This window comes from Mustelus asterias, chromosome 4 (assembly GCF_964213995.1).
Source record: "Mustelus asterias chromosome 4, sMusAst1.hap1.1, whole genome shotgun sequence".
Lineage (NCBI taxonomy): Eukaryota > Metazoa > Chordata > Chondrichthyes > Carcharhiniformes > Triakidae > Mustelus > Mustelus asterias.
This window is the reverse complement of record NC_135804.1, coordinates 13,289,745-13,307,294: the sequence shown is the minus strand read 5'-3', so window position 1 is coordinate 13,307,294 and position 17,550 is coordinate 13,289,745. Positions and strand designations below refer to the sequence as shown.

Here is a 17,550-nt window from a genome sequence, read left to right as displayed (position 1 = left end):
CCTTCTTCCCTATGCACTCTATGAACAAAATGTTTTGTCTGTATAGTGCGCAAGAAACAATACTCTTTGCTATATCCCAATACATGTGACAATAATAAATATTATATCATCATAATATCACAATATTATATCGTCAGTCCAAAGATGTGTGGGTTAGGTTGATTGGCCATGCTGAATTGACCCTAGTGTCAGGGTAAATATGTGGGGTTGTGGGAAAAGGGGTGGGTGGGTTGTGGTTGGTGCAGATTCGATGGGCCAAATGGCCTCCTTCTGCATTGTAGGAATGCTATCATCCTAATGATAGGCACAAAGAACACAAATGCTCACTCAGAATTCAAGTTTTTTTGATGTCCCTTTGCCAGGGACCTGGGTTTAATTCGTGGCTTGGATCAATGTCTGTGTGGAGCCTGCACGTTCTCCCTGTGTCTGCATGGGTTTCCTCTACGTGCTCCGGTTTCATAAAATCCTACAGTGCAGAAGGAAGCCACTTGGCCCATCGAGTCTGCACCGACCACAATCCCACCCAGGCCCCCTCCCCCTAACCCCATGCATTTACCCTAGCTAGTCCTCCTGACATTAAGGGGCAATTTAGCACGGCCAATCCACCTAATGCATACATCTTTGGACTGTGGGTGGAAACGGGAGCACTCAGGCACAGGGAGAATGTGCAGGCTCCCCACGGACAGTGACCCAAGCCAGGAATCGAAGCTGGGTCCCTGACACTGTGACGCAGCAGTGCTAACCACTGTGTCATCGTGCCGCACAGGTAATACAGATAGGTGATAGGCTCACCAACAACCTCATCCAATTACCAAAACGGTCCTCCCCCCGATGCACTCCTAAATCTGCCCCATAGTTGTGCTCACACTGTTTGTCCTGTGAGGCAGCAGTGCTAACCACTGTGCCACCGTGCTGCCCATTCCTCCCACAGTCTGAAAAATGTGCTGGTTAGGTGCATTGGCCGTGCTAAATTCTCCCTCAAGTGTGGTCGCACAGGCGCTGGAGTGTGATGACTGGGGGATTTTCACAGTAACTTCATTGCAGTGTTAATGTCAGCCTACTGGCGACACTAATAAATAAACTTAAACTTTAAACTTAAACTTCTTTCTTATCCTTGTCGGTTGTGAAGAGAAGACCTTTTCAGCTACAGTGGAGGAGAGAGAGTGCAATTATTGTTGCAGACCACAAGTCTTCTTTTGCAGGTGATAAATAAACTTAAAAACTTAAAGTTAAGAACCTTTAAACCCTCACTCTTGCCCATTGACAAGTGTCAGTTCCTGCTCTACAGCTCCCGCCTCCCCTATTCACTGATTGGTTGAACTCTGGTGCACCCGCCCCTTCCTCTATGGTCTATTGGATGTTTGTATTTGACAGGCGCTGGAGTGGATTATCTGAATGGTCCGTTCAGCTGTCAATCAGACAAATTGTTACTTCCTGCCATGCAGTTACACCGGGTTCTGAGAACATCTGGGGGACACAAGGTGAGCGCCGCAAAGGTAATAATGCTCTGGGAGTTAGAAGTAAACTTGCCTTAAGATGGCCAAAAATTATAAATAAAATATGAAGTCCCAAGGCTCCTGGAATTGTAGGTGTTAATGCAGGAATTAATGTATTTCTTCCTGTGTGATCTGAGTTCTGTGTCTGGTGCCCCAGAAATACTTTATACAACATTTAACTGCTAATTTATCCCATTGCCATGTGTGGCGGGGGGGAGGGTTATGTATTTACGGCTGTCCCATTAATAATAACTGCATTTAGCTGCTTGTGCGCTAGCACTCATTCTCTCTAGAGTCAGAAGGTCATGGGGATGAATGGCTCCAAGTACATTCAAGTTAAGGGCTTGGTGGGAGTCTCTGCTTTGAGTGCAATCGGAATATTGGATGTAAATTATTGCTGATTTTTATGTAGTGCACCTTATGGTTAGTGTTTCTGCCCAAACTCATATATGCATAATTGCAAATGTAAAATTTACCAATGCATTCAGTTGGTGTAGTAGAATAACAGTCATTTGTATGTTTACCCATCCATAATTGTCTTTGAGAAGGTGGTGATGAACTGCTACCCTGAACTGTTGCAGTCTGTGTGGTGTGGTACATCCACAGTGCTGTTAGGGAGAGAGTTCCAGGATTTTGACCCAGCGACAATGAAAGAACGGTGATATATTTCCAAGTCAGAATGGTGTGTGACTCAGGGGAGCTTGCAAGTGGCGCTGTTGCCGTGTGTCTGTTGCCTTTGTCATCCACCAAGGTTGTGCATTTGGAAAGTGCAATCAAAGTAGTCTTGGCTAGTTGCTGAAAAGCATCTTGTAGATGGTACTCACAGTAATGATGGAGGGTGTGAATGTTTAAATCAGTGGATGGGGTGCTGATCAAGTGGGCTACTTTGTCTTGGAATGTATCGAATGTTTTGATTGGAGTGCACATCTAGATAAATAGAAAGTATTCCACCAATTGTGAGCAGGCTTTGGGGAATCAGAAGGTGAGATTACAATATTACATGGCTGGTCTAGTTTCTGGTCATTTTTCTCCCTAGGATGTTAATCATGGGAAATTCAGTAAGAGTAATATCAGTCAATGTTGAGTGGAAATGTTTGGAGATATAAAAAGTGCCATGCAGTGACTATGTGAATGTTACTTGCCATTTATCAGCCTCAGCGTTGCCCATATCTTGCTACATGTGAGCATGACTGTTTTAGTATTCCAGGAGTCAGCAGCTGGTTAATCCCCACTTTCTGTCCTTTCTTATGATGGATAAAATGTCATTGATGATCAGCTGAGATGATTGGCCTCCAACAAACACAACCGTCTTCTTTGTGCTTGATATGATGCCAACCAGTGGAAAGTTTTTATGCTGTTTCCCATCGACTGCAGTTTTGCTAGCACTCTCTGATGCTATACGTGGTCAAGTGTTTCCTTGATGTCAAGGGTAGTTACGCTCATGTCATCTTTGGAATTCTGCTCATTTGGACTGAGTTTATAGTGAGGGTCAGGAGCTGAGTGGCCCTGTAGAGCCCTGACCTACAGGATACTGCTGAGTAAGTATCGCTGGGCAGCATTGTTGACTACTCTTTTTGTGTTATTTTGCTGATGATTGCCAGGAGACTGATAGGGCAGTGATTGGCTGGATTGGATTTGTCCTGCTTTTTATTGGACAGAACATAACTAAATAATTTTCCACGTTGTTGGGTATATGCTAGTGCTGTAGTTTAAGCAAAATGGGTCATTAAAAATGTCAATTTTTTTGTGATAATGTCTAATGCACCATCTGTGAGTAACCTGATCTATTTTTCAATCCCTGAAAATGACTAAATGGCTCAGTGCAGATTATATTTTCCAGGTATACAGTGGTAAGATTCTTGTATTTTTGTTCAAATTAAAACCTTTAAAAATATGCCTGGGTGGTTGTTATGATCAGTGTGAAGAGCCTTCTTGATGGGACAAATCCTCATTATTTCAACCTGGAGGTGTGGCCAGCTTTGAGCAAAATGGTTTTTGTATTAGTGGAAAGTCTATTTACAACTGGAGTAACTGGTGTTCGAAATTCCTCTGTCTTGTACACTGATTCAGCCAGTTTCACCTATTTTGTATTGATGGAACTAGTGAAACCCTACTTCAGTGATCTAGGCTGTGACTCCCAGCACAGTACCTAGGGGTGCCGCTGTGTCAGAAATGTTGTCCTTTGAGATAACTTTTAACCAAGGTCCTGTCTTCCCTTTTGGGACATGTATAAGGTCCAAAGGCACTATTTCGAGGAGCAGAGGAGTCTCTTTCTCCCCCCACCCCTTCAAGTGTCTTGACCAAGGTTTGTCTTTAAACAAACTGCACTAAAACAGGTTGCCAGCTTAACTGCTAGCGTACAGCAGATGGCCATATTTCAGACGTAGTTCTCTGGCTGTAAAGTGCTTTGGGACATCCAGAGGTTGTGAAAGATGCTATATATAAATCGGGGAGGTGATGGCCTAGTGGTATTATTGCTAGACTATTAATCCAGAAACTCAGCTGATGTTCTGGGGACCTGGGTTCGTATCTCGCCACAGTAAGTGGTGAAATTTGAATTGAACAAAAAATATCTGGAATTAAGAATCTACTGATGACCATGAAACCATTGTCAATTGTTGGAAAAGCAATCTGGTTCACTAATGCCCTTTTAGGGAAGGAAATCTGCCATCCTTACCTGGTCTGCCCTACATGTGACTTCAGAGCCACAGCAATGTGGTTAACTCTCAACTGCCCTTGGGCAACTAGGGATGGGCAATAAATGCTGGCCAGCCAGCGACGCCCATGTCCCACGAATGAAATGTTTAAAAGTTCAAGGCATTCATTTAGAATTAATGATTGTGTGAATTGTGGCCTCCTTCTGTGCTGTAACTATTCTATAATTCTATGTCTAGATAATTATGTTACTGGCAGACCCCTTGTGACATTGCCCACCATGAATCGGAGGAACACTTGCAGCTTGACAGGAAGAGTGTGCAGTTGTACTTTAAAGAAATTATATATTATAACAACTGCCCAAAATGCAATCGGGGAGAGAACACTCTCTGTGGGATTATTGATTTTCGTTTAAGGGAACAACGAAAATTGTTGTCACGGAAGGAAAGTGTTTTAGTCACTCTGCCACCAGCCTGTCTTGTCTCACTTGTGAATAATATTTGCGCAAGTTGGTGTTAACAGGAGCCGTTTTGCTGATAATGTACAAGTTAGTGATTACTGTGGCGTGTGCTGATCTGTACATATCAATCTGACTTTCAGAGACCGGTTTCTATCCTGGGGTCTGTATTAAGGATCCACTTCCAATTTAGCAAAAAATAAACCATAACCAAAAATGCACCCAGACCTATCTCCGCATTTGCATACAGAAGAATGCAACATTATAATTGAACGTCTCAAACAGTGTCATAGAGAAGTGAGTATGAATTAAAATGGTGCACTTGCATTTCGGCAATGTTGTCTTGTATATTTCAATCAATTCCTCGGCACCTTTGCTGATTGCCTTTTTTTTTGGGAAGTGAATTCCAAATATTATACTGTTGCCTGTTTTTCTTGTTAGCTTCTAGTGATCAAATTTGTGTGGTTGTATACAGAGTTTCTCACTGGGACAATCTGGAGATATTGGACAGACCAACTGAAGCAATGAGGCACAGTTGATTATTCATGAGAAGTTGGTCCCATGGGAAATGATTGTGTGAATTGGTTACACAAAATCCTGGAATGGTCTAATTTCTTTGGTTGGTGTCCAAATTTATGGCCAGTTTCACCCCCTGCCCTGCCCCGATACTCAATTTTTAACCCGTGGCAGTGGCATTAATAAATTGTTCTAATTACCATGATGAGCTATAATGTGGGTCTGTAGCAACTGTGTTTTGACACATTACTGTTAACACAAGCTCCATTGGTGCAAGTATTTATTTGGACCTTGATTTCCGAGATAGGAAACTCTTCAATTCTCTTTATTTTAAAGTTAATTTTGAGTTCTGCCCCCTTTGATGTTGTTTGGTTCAGACTGTATTACAGAAATGACCATGAAATAAAACTCCAGCTTGTCCCTGGCTTTCCATCTGCACGAGTGTTAGAAATTCAGGATCCCGGGAGTCAATTAACCTTTTAGCCCCTTGTGCTCCTGTTCCAAATTTATTCAAAGTAATTCAAAAATAATTCAAATCCTTATTGGTACAGTGGTTGTATTTTATTCAGTGTAAGTAAGACTTGACCACCTATTAATGTTCGGACAGTGATATTAAAATGCAGTATTACCCTTACACTCCGGGCACTAATCACTCCCTGGTCACGCCAGTCAGTGTGGCATGTATGAATGTGACTCCTCTGCCAGCTCTGTCCTCCTGTAAGTCATGATGTGGAGATGCTGGCATTGGACTGGGGTGGACACAGTAAGAAGTCTCACAACACTAGGTTAAATTCCAACAGGTTTATTTGGAATCACGAGCTTTTGGAGCGCTGCTCCTTCATTCACTCACCTGATGAAGGAGCAGCGCTCCGAAAGCTCATGATTCCAAATAAACCTGTTGGAATTTAACCTCCTATAAGTTGCCTCTGCTGGATTGCTCTGAGCTTCCTGTGACTTGGATATCTCCCATCCTTCTGGCCTGTCTCTTCCTTCTTGGGTGATTCCTTTTGCACCCAGATTTAATCCTATTGTTGCCTCGCTATCATTGAAATGGATCAATTACAACAGTTGTTGAGTGTTGTCTGTGTGGCCAGGCCAACCTCCCTGGATGTTTCGTTTCTACACATTCTATTGGATTGTAGACTTTTCAGGGATAGTATCTGGCAAAATGATGGCCTTGGTGCAAGTTATTTTGACTCCCTCTATCTTTCTGTATCTCTGCTTTATTTCCCTGTTCCCACAAAGCAAGCTGTGTGCTTTTACACGCAATGATGTCTGCTGGAGTGATTTTTGTCCTTGCCTTCAGACCGTTTGACTTGCCTTTATATCTTATCAACCAATAAATCATTGGGTCAGTGAAGGCTTAAATCATAATGTCTCATCCTGTAACCCATTAACTATCCTCACCCTGTGTATAATCGCAACCGGAATAAAAATAGGAACAGCATATTTTTAAAAATAAAATGCGCAGCCAGTCATAGAATAGTGTTTATTAATTGACAAGGAAACCTTAACTAAGGATTTCCCAAGGATCGTACATTCTACCCTGCAGTGCGCACTGTATTGCAGACACTAAGAAGGATTATAATTTAATTGGTGTTCTTTTTTCTGTTGCTTGTCAAGTATATTTTAAAAATTATATTATTTAGTTTATTATGTTGGCAAATTAGTCAGAATTACAGAATTTGAGTGTGGCTGAAAAACATGCAAGTTGGAACAACAATTTATACTGCATGAGAAGAATGCTGATTAATTAGTAAGTGGATTCCTATTGACAGAGGCTGATCTTAAATTGATTTTTAGTGTAATTCTTAGCACAATGTTGGACACAATGATTTGAGTTTTGCAAGCATGGGCTGGTAGGGTACGGTCTGTACATTGCCTGTTGCAAACAGCTGAAGGGACGTGCTGTTTGATATGATCCACCAGTCTTTGGGGTGTACGTACATATGCCTATATACCTGGCATCATGCTGGCACTGAAATTCATATACCACATCACACATTTGTGTGATAGGCAGAGTATAATTTTGGCTTGATGGCAGGATCCCGTTAGTGGCGAATGCCACTCGGGTTGCTAGTAACAGCATAAAGCTTCACCTATTGTTCAAAACTTGGAGGGACCTTACCTCTCCATCACACCTTTTTTAAACTAAACAAAAATTTGGGGGGGGGAGGGTAGCCATTCCTGTTTCATTCCCCATGACAATGCCTTGGCCAATCAGCTGATGCCTGGTTGAACTTGAAACAAAAAACTTGACGGTGAACAGTTAATTGTTCTCTATGGCAGTCACCATGACAACGCCTCTACCAATCAGAGTCCACTTGCCAACCAATCAGGACTCTCTTCTCGTGCAGTCTAAATTGTTGTTCCATTTACTGTTGGTTTGTCTGGCATTATTGTCCTAATAAGTGTAAGATAGAAAGCTTCAGTAACATATCTATTTGTTTCAGCAAATTATATTAATCATGGACAGGAAAGGCACTTGGCCCAATTAATTTTATATTTTGACTCTAGTATCGCCTCTGCTGGTTATTTTTGTATTTATCACCTCTGCTTGAAAAGAGATATTACACCAATCCTGTGATAGTTAAGGCCCTATTTCTATTCGTCCATGGAATGTGGACGTCACTGGCAAGACCAACATTTATTGCCCTTGAGAAGGTGGTGATGAGTTATCTTCTTGAACTGCTGCAGTCCATTTGACGTGTAGACGTTTGGTACAAATGAGTGGCTTGTTAGGCCATCTCCGAAGCATTTGAGCCAAACGCATTGCTGTGGGTGAAGGAATGTTCAGAACGCGGTTCAACTGGCTGATAAGCACAGAGATCCTTCCACCACTTCTCTCACTATTGCCCAAAGGGTAATAAAGTATGGATGTGAAGATGCACTTAAATTGCTGAAGGTCTGTAAACCATACTGAGTGTTACAAACCAGAGTTGGATACTTCGAGGTGTTCTATGAAGCTCACCTGACCTGCAACGCTTTACATTGAATTTGGCTAGGACGAGCATGGGAGGTTTCACTTCAGATCTGATTTAACTGACCCACGAGGAGCTTTTATCAAAAACAAAGTTTAACTAAGAATATTGTTGACATGTATAGTAAGACAATGAGCAAGAACTTTTAATAAGAAACACAACAACCACGATAATATATAACTCTTGAGGAATATCTCTAATCTGTTCCAACATCCAAAACACACAACCCTCCAAGTAAGCATAGGTTAATGCCACTTGTTACAGGAATCCTGCCTCCTGGGCTGAATGCTGTAAATCCCTTGTGAAGAAACTCAGAAGAGGTTGTAGTCAAATCTGTTTCCCAACACATGGCTTCTTTAAGGCAGGATGGCAGTAAGCCGCTCCTTCAGCTAACTGATAGTTTCTGAACCAAACAAAGGGAAGAATAGGGAGAGAGAGAGAGAGAGAGACTGCTTCTTAGCTTGCTGCTAAACTGCTTCCAACACTCTCCCCAAAAATGAAACTGAAAGCCCAAAGGGAAAAAACCCCATCACCTGACTGCCATGTAACAAAACTGAAAGCCCAATCACCTGACTGCCACAGCTTAGCTCCACCCCCAATGACATCTCTGAAGCTGTAAGCTGCATGATTTAAAAAAAACTTTTCTTAAAGGTACACTCGCATGACAGTAAGGATGGTAGATACCTGCCCCAAAAGGACATTAGTGAATAGTGATAGTGTTTTCCAACAATCAGTGATAGATTCATGGTGTCAATACTAGCTCTAGCTTCTGATTCCAGATGTATTAATTATTAAATTGAATTTTAAATTCCACCAGCTACTATGGTGGGATTTGAATCCAGTGACCCAAAATGATTAGCCTGGGCCTCTGGATTACTAGTCCAGTGAGATCACCACTATGTTACTGTCTCCCTTGTGTATTGTCTTGAATACTCATATCATTGACAAAAATAATTCTTAGAAACACTCAATAATCATATGCAGACATATTAGCACCCAGGTTGTGCTTAAAGGTGGTTGTTTCTCCAGTGAAACTTTGCAACATCTGGTCAGTTGTGTTCAAAGGCAAGTATCCTGTCAGCCAACGCAAAGCTGCAGGGTTGAATATGAAGAGAGTGTGAACAAAAGAGAAAAATTGACAAGATCCCAATGCCCACAGCTCGCTACAGAAAAATAACACACCTCATCTAAGCAAAGGTTTTGAGACATCCTATGTATGCTTAGCCCTGTTTACTTCAGTCCATGCAAATGCTTCATTTTAAGATATTTCTGCCAATTCAACTAACTCTGCTAACTTGACTACATGTAGAATCAGAAGGCTAAAGGTTAGCTAAAAATTGACTGCATTCCTAAAGGGTACACAATGCAGGCAAACAAATTTTTCATAACAGCAGCTGCAAGGAATGTTTTTCTTTCTAAGATGGCGACAAACTGCGAAAAACATTTCCAATAATGAGATAAGGGTTGACATACAGTTTGGATTTTAGTGTGTGTTTTTCAGTTTATCGATTTTGCTACGTTCAGTACAGGGGCTGGCAGTAAAAGCCAGTCTCCAAATTCACTTTTCTTTTTATTTTCGTTTTTTTTTAATGTTAATTTTTTTATAAGTTCTGTTCAATAAAGAAAACCATTTTAAAACTCGTATCGGTGCTGTCCGCTCATCTATTCAAACAAATGAATGGACCCAACAGGTTTTCTCATTTGAACAGTAACACAACTAACTTCATGTTGCATCTTTTAATATTAGAATCATAAAATCCTACAGTGCAGAAGGAGGCCATTCAGCCCATTGAATCTGCACCGACCACAATCCCACCCAAGCCTATCCCCGTAACCCCACTTATCTACCCTACAAATCCCCCGACACTAAGGGGCAATTTAGCATAGCCAATCAACCTAATCGGCACATCTTTGGACTGTGAGAGGAAACCGGAGCACCCGGAGGAAACCCACACAGACACGGAGAATGTGCAAACTCCATACCGTAACTCAAGGCCAGAATTGAACCCGGGTCCCTGGCGCTGTGAGGCAACAGTGCTAACCACTGTGCCATCATGTCGCCCTTTAAAGTCACGGAGTAAGATTTTTCTCCTGAGGCACCACTCTGTATCAAACATATCCAGGAGTCTATCTCACTCTTACCACCTCATTGGCACGTTGAACGTGCCTTACTTGAGCAGCAGGTCCTGGGGTCAGGACCCCATAATAAAACCCATAATCAAGCCCATTATAAAAATGTCCTTTGGTGCTTCACAAGAGCATTATAAATAAAGTACGGTACCGAGCCACAAAAGGAGATGTAAGCTCTGGTTACCAAAAAAAGTTTTTCCCAATGTCAACTATCATGAATTGGACTGGGAACAGGAGAGCTTGTTTACTGGGCCCAGATACAACAGTAACAGCATGATAAACCCAGTAAGCAGAGTCTTTCTGTCTCTTGCTAATGAGGTAGGTTTAATTTAACATGGGTTTATTTACCACTGCCTGCTTAAGATCTGTATGGTGAGAGTTAGGGGTGGCAGGAATAGCTTGAGAGTGCAAGGGTGTTAAATAAGTTCACAGTTCAGCCTTTCCTAAGAAAGACCCATCACGTGAACCAAGAAATAGCAGACCGCATGGCCTGTCAAATCTGCTCCACCGTTCAATAGGATCATGGCTGATCTTCGGAGTAGGCCATTCAGTCTCTGGAGTCCGGTCTACCATTCGGCGAGATCATGGCTGCTTTCCCAACCTCATTTACCCACTTTTGCTGCACATCCCTTAATATTGCTCGCTAACAAAAGCTAGCTAACCTCTGTCTAAGTTTCCATATGACCTCTGGCTTGGAAGGGGGGAAGAGAGAGAGAGAGAGAATTATAGATTTCCATTCCCCTTTGTGTGAACAGGTGCTTCCGGGTTTAGCTTGTAAATGCCTGGCTCTGATTTCAAGACAGCTCCCTCTTACCTTGGACTTTTCCCCCAGAGGAAATAGTTTCTCTGCAACCACCCGATCATCCTCTCTTCTCTCTCTCCCTGCCAGGTTTCTGAATTCCTCAGGCCCATCGTATGAAGCAAGAAATTGGACCATTCCTGCACCACTGTTCAATACGATCACGGCTGATCTTGGGTTTTAACTCTACGTTCCCACAACTTTTTCCTCATTTTCCCTGGGACATCAAAAATCTGTCTATCTCCGCCTTAAACGTATTCAACAATGGAGCATCCGTGACCGTCTGGGGCGGAGAATTCCCAACATTCACAACCTTTTTGAGTAAAATAATTTATCCTCCTTTGAATCCCTTGGGCTGAAACACTGACCCTGTGCCTTAGATTCCCAGACCGGCAGAAATGTGTCTACCCTACCCTATCAAACCCCTTCAGAACCTTGCGTGTTTCAGTGAGATTTGCCTCTCATTCTTCTAAACTTCAGAGAATATACACCCAATTTGCTTCGCGTCCTATCATAGGAAGAAGCCTCACAACACCAGGTTAAAGTCCAACAGGTTTATTTGGAATCACGAGCTTTCGGAGCGCTGCTCCTTCATCAGGTGAGCACCTCCACCTCATCTTATCATAGGGCAAACCCCTCATCCTAGGAACCAACTTAGTGAATCTTCGCTGTGTTGCCTCCAGTGCTAGTCTACCCTTTTAAAAAAAATCATTGAATAGAATCCCTATAGTGCATAAGGAGGTCATTCGGCCCATCATGCCTGTGCTGACAACAATCCCATCCAGGCCCTATCTCCCACATATTTATCCTGCTAACCTGCTCATGCAGTGTCATTGGCAGGACATCTGCAACGAACCAAAGTGAATTTAACAGCCACTGCTGGCTAGTGTGACCAATGTTGTAACCTGTTGCCATATCTTCTCATCTCAACAGCACAACTTCCTGAAGTTTCTGGGAAAATGTAATGATATTGATCGAGAGATGAGACATTGCTTAAAAGAGGAGGTAAGGTGGTTTAAAAGTTGTAGTTTTTGGTTGTTATTGGTACAGTACCACCTGTTTGTTTTTAATGCATTTTTTCTGTCCTCCAGCACAGTGGTCCTCTTCCAGATTCTGCACCCCCCCACCGGCCCCCCCCCGCCAATCCCCATCACGTGGGTTGTAGTCTCTCGTTTCCCCTGCTCCCGAGGGTTGTAGTCTCTTGTTTCATGCCAGGAAACATGTTGCTCCAGCATGCCCCATGGTCAGAAGATTGAAAACTTCCTCTCTGACAACACCTGCAAACTGCAGCTCGCTGCTCGTTTGCCTAATACACGATGGTGGGCCCAGCTGTTGTCCTGACCACCCTACCCTCTCGCAGAGCGGCGTTGCTCATCCATGTCCATCCGGGCTTCCCAAACTGCGGGAAACGAGTAGAGATTTTGGGGTTACGAGAGATCCGAGGGCAACAGAAGCAGTCGAGTTTGATTTCTGACCACTGAGGGGCCACTTTTAAACAGTCATTTAGTAAAATTTTGCATTGCTGGGAAATAAGAAGAGACATGCTACGATTGGTTGGCAAATGGACTCGTGATTGGTGGAGGCGTTGCTGTGGGGAACGCAGTGTGGGACAGTTAGATAATCACAATCTCGGGCGCAGTCATTCACTGGTTCATTCCTCCGGACAGTGCTTTGACCATCAGTCGACCTGCCGGGTTTGAGTTGAACAAAGCTGGACAACTAAGTGTTCCGTGCTGCATTTGCCATGGCGACACCTCCATCAATCGGAGTCCATTTGGTGAATGTGGCCTCTTCAACTACTCTCCCTCCAGTCTGATTTTGCTGCTCAAAAAAAGACCTGTGAATTGGTTGTGTTTTTTAATATTGGAGAGAGCTTACCTTTTTCACCAAACCCCTTCTTCCCCCACCGCCTTCACGTGCAACTACTATTACCCTCTCCCTCCCTGGTCAAGAACTAAAGCATCTCTCTCTCTTCCCCCCCCCCCCCCCCCCCCCCCCCCCTCACAACCCCACCGCTCTACAACTCTCGTACCCTCAAGTTTTTCATTTGGGGCTCACAGAAAGTTAAAGTCATTGGGGTCCCGCCAGGAAAATGTTTGGGAAGCATTGGACTCCAGAGCCAATGATGGGGTTAGGGCTGGCAGACAGTCTGTGTGAGGAAGATTCCAGAACAAAACCTGAATTCTGAACTTTTATTCACTCATGGCTCGTGGACGTCACGGACTAGGCCAGCATTTATTGCCCATCCCTAGTCGCTCTTGAGAAGATGGCGGTGAGCTGCTTTCTTCAATCGCTGCAGTCCACATGGTGTGGGCTGACCCACAATGCCGTGAGGGAGGGAATTCCAGGATTTTGGCTCAGTGACTGCGAAGGAATGGCTGATATTTCCAAGTCAGGACGATAAGCTTGGAGGGGGACCTGGAAGTGGTGTTGTTCCTGCTGCCCTTGTCCTTTTAGATGGAAGTGGTCGTGGGTTTGGAAGGTTCTGTTTAAGGATCCTTGGTGAATTGCTGCAGTGCATCTTGTAGATAGTACACACTGCTGCTACTGAGCGTCGGTGGTGGAGGGAGTGGATGTTTGTAGATGTGATGCCTATCAAGCGGGGCTGCTTTGTCCTGGTGTCAAGCTTCTTGTGTTGTTGGAGCTGCACCCACTTGGGAACGATTCCGGGGCAGACCGTTCCCTGCTGTCGGCTGCCGCTTCCATTTAACTCTGAATCATTATTTTTCTCATTTTACAGGAAGGAAAAGCTAGATGAGGAGGAGGGGAATTAAAGATGGCCATTTCCTTGTAACAGTTTTAAGGGAACAATGGCAGTGAGTTCTGCAGACCTGGGAACATAGGAATGGATATAAATCAAGTTCATCATTGTGGGAGCTGTATTTTAAAACGATCATGAGGTTGTTGACTAAATCCCTTAACAATTCCATAACAGACCCAGACATGACATAAGGGAAACCCTTCTGTTTAGGAATTGATTTAGGAACCTTTGAAAGAATAAAAATAATCAATTAATTCAAGATTTTAAGATTTCTATCTTTGACACAACTGTATTTTCTTGTTTTTGTTAATTTTGCCTTTCTCCTATTCTCCCCTGAAGGAGTTGACACTTTCTGGGGGTGTGGGGTTTATCTGGTACACCTGGTCGCTCCCCCCACAGGTCTCCAATAAAAAAACTCACCAGGCATTTTGGCATCACTGCTCTCACCCTCACACTGCTGGTAAAGGGTTGGGAGGATCGAGGAGCAGCGGTGCCGTGGAACGGGATCAATGTTCACCTCTGGCACAGTGGTTATCACTGCTGCCTCACAGCGCAAGGGACCTGGGTTCAATTCTGGCCTCGGGTCATTGTCTGTGTGGAGTCTGCATGTTCTCCCCGTGTCTGCGTGGGTTTCCTCTGGCTGCTCTGGTTTCCTCCCACAATCCAAAGATGTGCGGGTTAGGCAAATTGACCCTCGTGTCAGGGGGACTAGGTAAATGTGTGGGGCTACGGGAATAGGGCCCAGGTGGAATTGTGGTCAGTGCAGACTCAGTGGGCTGAATGGCCTCCTTCTGCATTGTAGGGATTCTATGATTCTGTAAACCACCCCCATCCTGTCATTAAACAATCCAGGGAGTGAATCCAGAACCTTCCTATTCTGGATTTGTTTTTTACTTATATTTAGTTCCATATTATTAAGCCAGAATTAATTGACCTTGAACTGAGAGGCTTGCTAGGCCATTAGTCAGCCACATTGCTGTGGGACTACATCACATGTAGGTCAGACCAGGTAAGGACAGCAGATTTCCCTCCCTACAGTGAACCAGACAGGGTTTTTAGCGGCAATTCATTAAACTTTTTTAAATTCCAGATTCTCTTCAGTTACTGGACAAACCCATCAGGGAAGGCGATGGCCCAATGGTATAATCACTAGACTATTAATCCAGAAACTCAGCTAATGTCCTGGGGATCAGGGTTCGAATCCCGCCACGGCAATTTAATTCAATTAAAAATATATCTGGAATTAATCTACTGATGACCATGAAACCATTGTCGATTGTTGGAAAAATCCACCTGGTTCACTAATGTCCTTTAGGGAAGGAAATCTGCCATCCTTACCTGGTCTGGCCTACATGTGACTCCGGAACCACAGCAATGTGGTTGACTCCGAACTGCCCTCAGGCAACTAGGGATGGGCAATAAATGCTGCCCAGCCACCGATGCCCATGTCCCACGAATGAATAAGAAAAAAATTGCCTATGGAGCAGTCCTGTTTACCCTGTAAACAGGTCACCTCTCATCCTTCGTTTCTCCTTGGAGAGACGAAGGATGAGAGGTGACCTGATAGCGGTTTGCAAGATGTTGAGAGGTATAGATCGGGTGGATTCTCAGAGCCTTTTTCCCAGGGCTGAAATGGTTGCTACGAGAGGACACAGGTTTAAGGTGCTGGGGAGTAGGTACAGAGGAGATGTCGGGGGTAAGTTTTTCACTCAGAGGGTGGTGGGTGAGTGGAATCGGCTGACGTCAGTGGTGGTGGAGGCGGATTCAATAGGGTCTTTTAAGAGACTTCTGGATGAGTACATGGGACTTAATAGGATTGAGGGTTATAGGTAAGTCTATTTATAAGCCTAGGTAGGTAGGGACATGACCGGCGCAACTTGTGGGCCGAAGGGCCTGTTTGTGCTGTAGTTTTTCTATGTTTTATGTTTCAACCTCCTAAAACTTGCTCTTTGTTTTTCCCCCTTGTCCAACAGTCGAACGCCAAGAGAGCCAAAAGCAGAGAACACGCTGCCCGAATGCAACGTCGACTGAATTCATCTTCCGAGTAACTTTCTGCCCCCAGATTCACTGGGCTGTGAGCTAATCCCTCAAACCCGGCCGTGGCAGTCTGGACACTTACAGAACCCGAAACCAGTTGTGTTGACTTTTTTTGATTTGCTCTTCGCGTTTCTCGGCTGGTGAATATTTTTTTTAAAATGTTCAGCATTTGTACTTGGACTATTTTTGGTTTGTCATTTGTTAAATGCATTGTTACAAAAGCTGTGATGTTTAAACCCCTTGCTCTGGCCCAGTGAGATGTGTTGTCTTCTCTTGAGCCAGATGCGGGTTCTGGTAACCAGACTGAGCCACAGCTTGGTCATGGAGCACTCTTACATCGACACCTGCTGGACATTGAAGTGTGTTGCAGTGGGAGTGAGATATTTAAATTTGAGCAGCTCTGCGCTGAACAGTGATCATCATGATTGGTTGAAGATTTGACCATTTTAAAAGGTAACGATTTTGGAGGTTTCAAGAAGAATAAAATTTGCGTTTTATTGTCATTGAAATTTTTTAAAAAAGGTCTCTTTCCAACTGCATCAATACAATATCTACACCACAGTATAGATTATGGGAACACTGGTTGCTTAATTAAGCCTGTTTCCTCGGGTAGATTGTGTCTCATCTATAAATAACCCAGGTCCATTAATGCCCTTACCTGACTAACATCTATTAAAATAATAATAAAGCAAAATATTGCAAATGTTGGAATCTGAAACAAAAACAGAAAAATTGCTGGAGAATCTCAGCAGGTCTGAGAGCATCAGTGGAGAGAGAGTAGAGCCAACATTTTGAGTCTGGGTGACCCTTTGTCAGAGCATCTAACATCTATCAAAAAGAACTCTAGCCTCACCAGAGTTTGAAGGGACACCAGATTTCCAGTACCATTGGTGTGAAGTAGTGCGGTGATGACAGAGGCTGTTTACCTATTTCCAACAGTACGATCATTTTCCCCCTTCTTGTTTTGCACTCTTTCTCTTCTCTCTCTCTCTCTCTCCTCCCCACCCCCGAGAAATTAATTTCTATTCACTTATGGAATGTCAGTGTCAAAGGCCAATATTTATTGCCCCTCAGCCCCTATCGAATCCTTCAATATTTAATCATATATAATCCTACAGTGCAGAAAGGGGTCATTTAGGCCCATCACATCTGTACCGATCACAATCCCACCCAGGTCCTATCCCCATAACCCCATGCATTTGCCCTGGCTCGTACCCCTGACACTGAGGGGCAATTTAGCATAGCCAACCCACTTAACCCGCACCTGGAGGAACCCACGCAGATACGGGGAGAACATGCACGGTAGCGGGGCAACACAGTAGCACAGTGGTTAGCACTGCTGCTTCACAGCTCCAGGGACCTGGGTTCGAATCCCGGCTCGGGTCGCTGTCTGTGTGGAGTTTGCACATTCTCCCTGTGTCTGCGTGGGTTTCCTCCGGGTGCTCCGGTTTCCTCCCACAGTCCAAAGATATGCGGGCTAGGTTGATTGGCCATTCTAAATTGCCCCTTAGTGTCCTGGGATGCATAGGTTAGAGGGATTAGTGGGTAAATATGTCGGGATATGCGGATAGGGCCTGGGTGGGATTGTGGTTGGTGCAGACTCGATGGGCCGAATGGCCTCTTTCTGCACTGTACGATTCTATGATTCTATGCAGACTCCACACAGATAGTGACCCAAGCCTGGGAATTGAACCCAGGTCTCTGGTGCTGTGGGACAG

At 43.9% G+C, this 17,550-nt stretch overlaps 1 protein-coding gene across 3 annotated transcripts; it reads left to right on the top strand.

Moving 5' to 3' along the window:
• Positions 1-1,413: 1,413 nt before the first annotated feature.
• On the top strand, positions 1,414-16,335 carry cmc2 (C-x(9)-C motif containing 2). 3 transcript variants are annotated; one of them, XM_078210565.1, is made up of 4 exons: positions 1,414-1,496; positions 4,752-4,905; positions 11,968-12,039; positions 15,769-16,335. In XM_078210565.1, the coding sequence occupies exons 2-4, from the start codon at positions 4,825-4,827 to the stop codon at positions 15,841-15,843; spliced, it is 228 nt and encodes a 75-aa protein (XP_078066691.1). In that variant the 5' UTR covers positions 1,414-1,496; positions 4,752-4,824; the 3' UTR covers positions 15,844-16,335. The 3 variants fall into 3 exon arrangements, with proteins under 3 accessions (XP_078066691.1, XP_078066692.1, XP_078066693.1); XM_078210566.1 differs by having other exon boundaries at positions 1,418-1,481; XM_078210567.1 differs by lacking the exon at positions 1,414-1,496 and adding an exon at positions 2,773-3,034.
• The last annotated feature ends 1,215 nt before the right edge of the window (positions 16,336-17,550 follow it).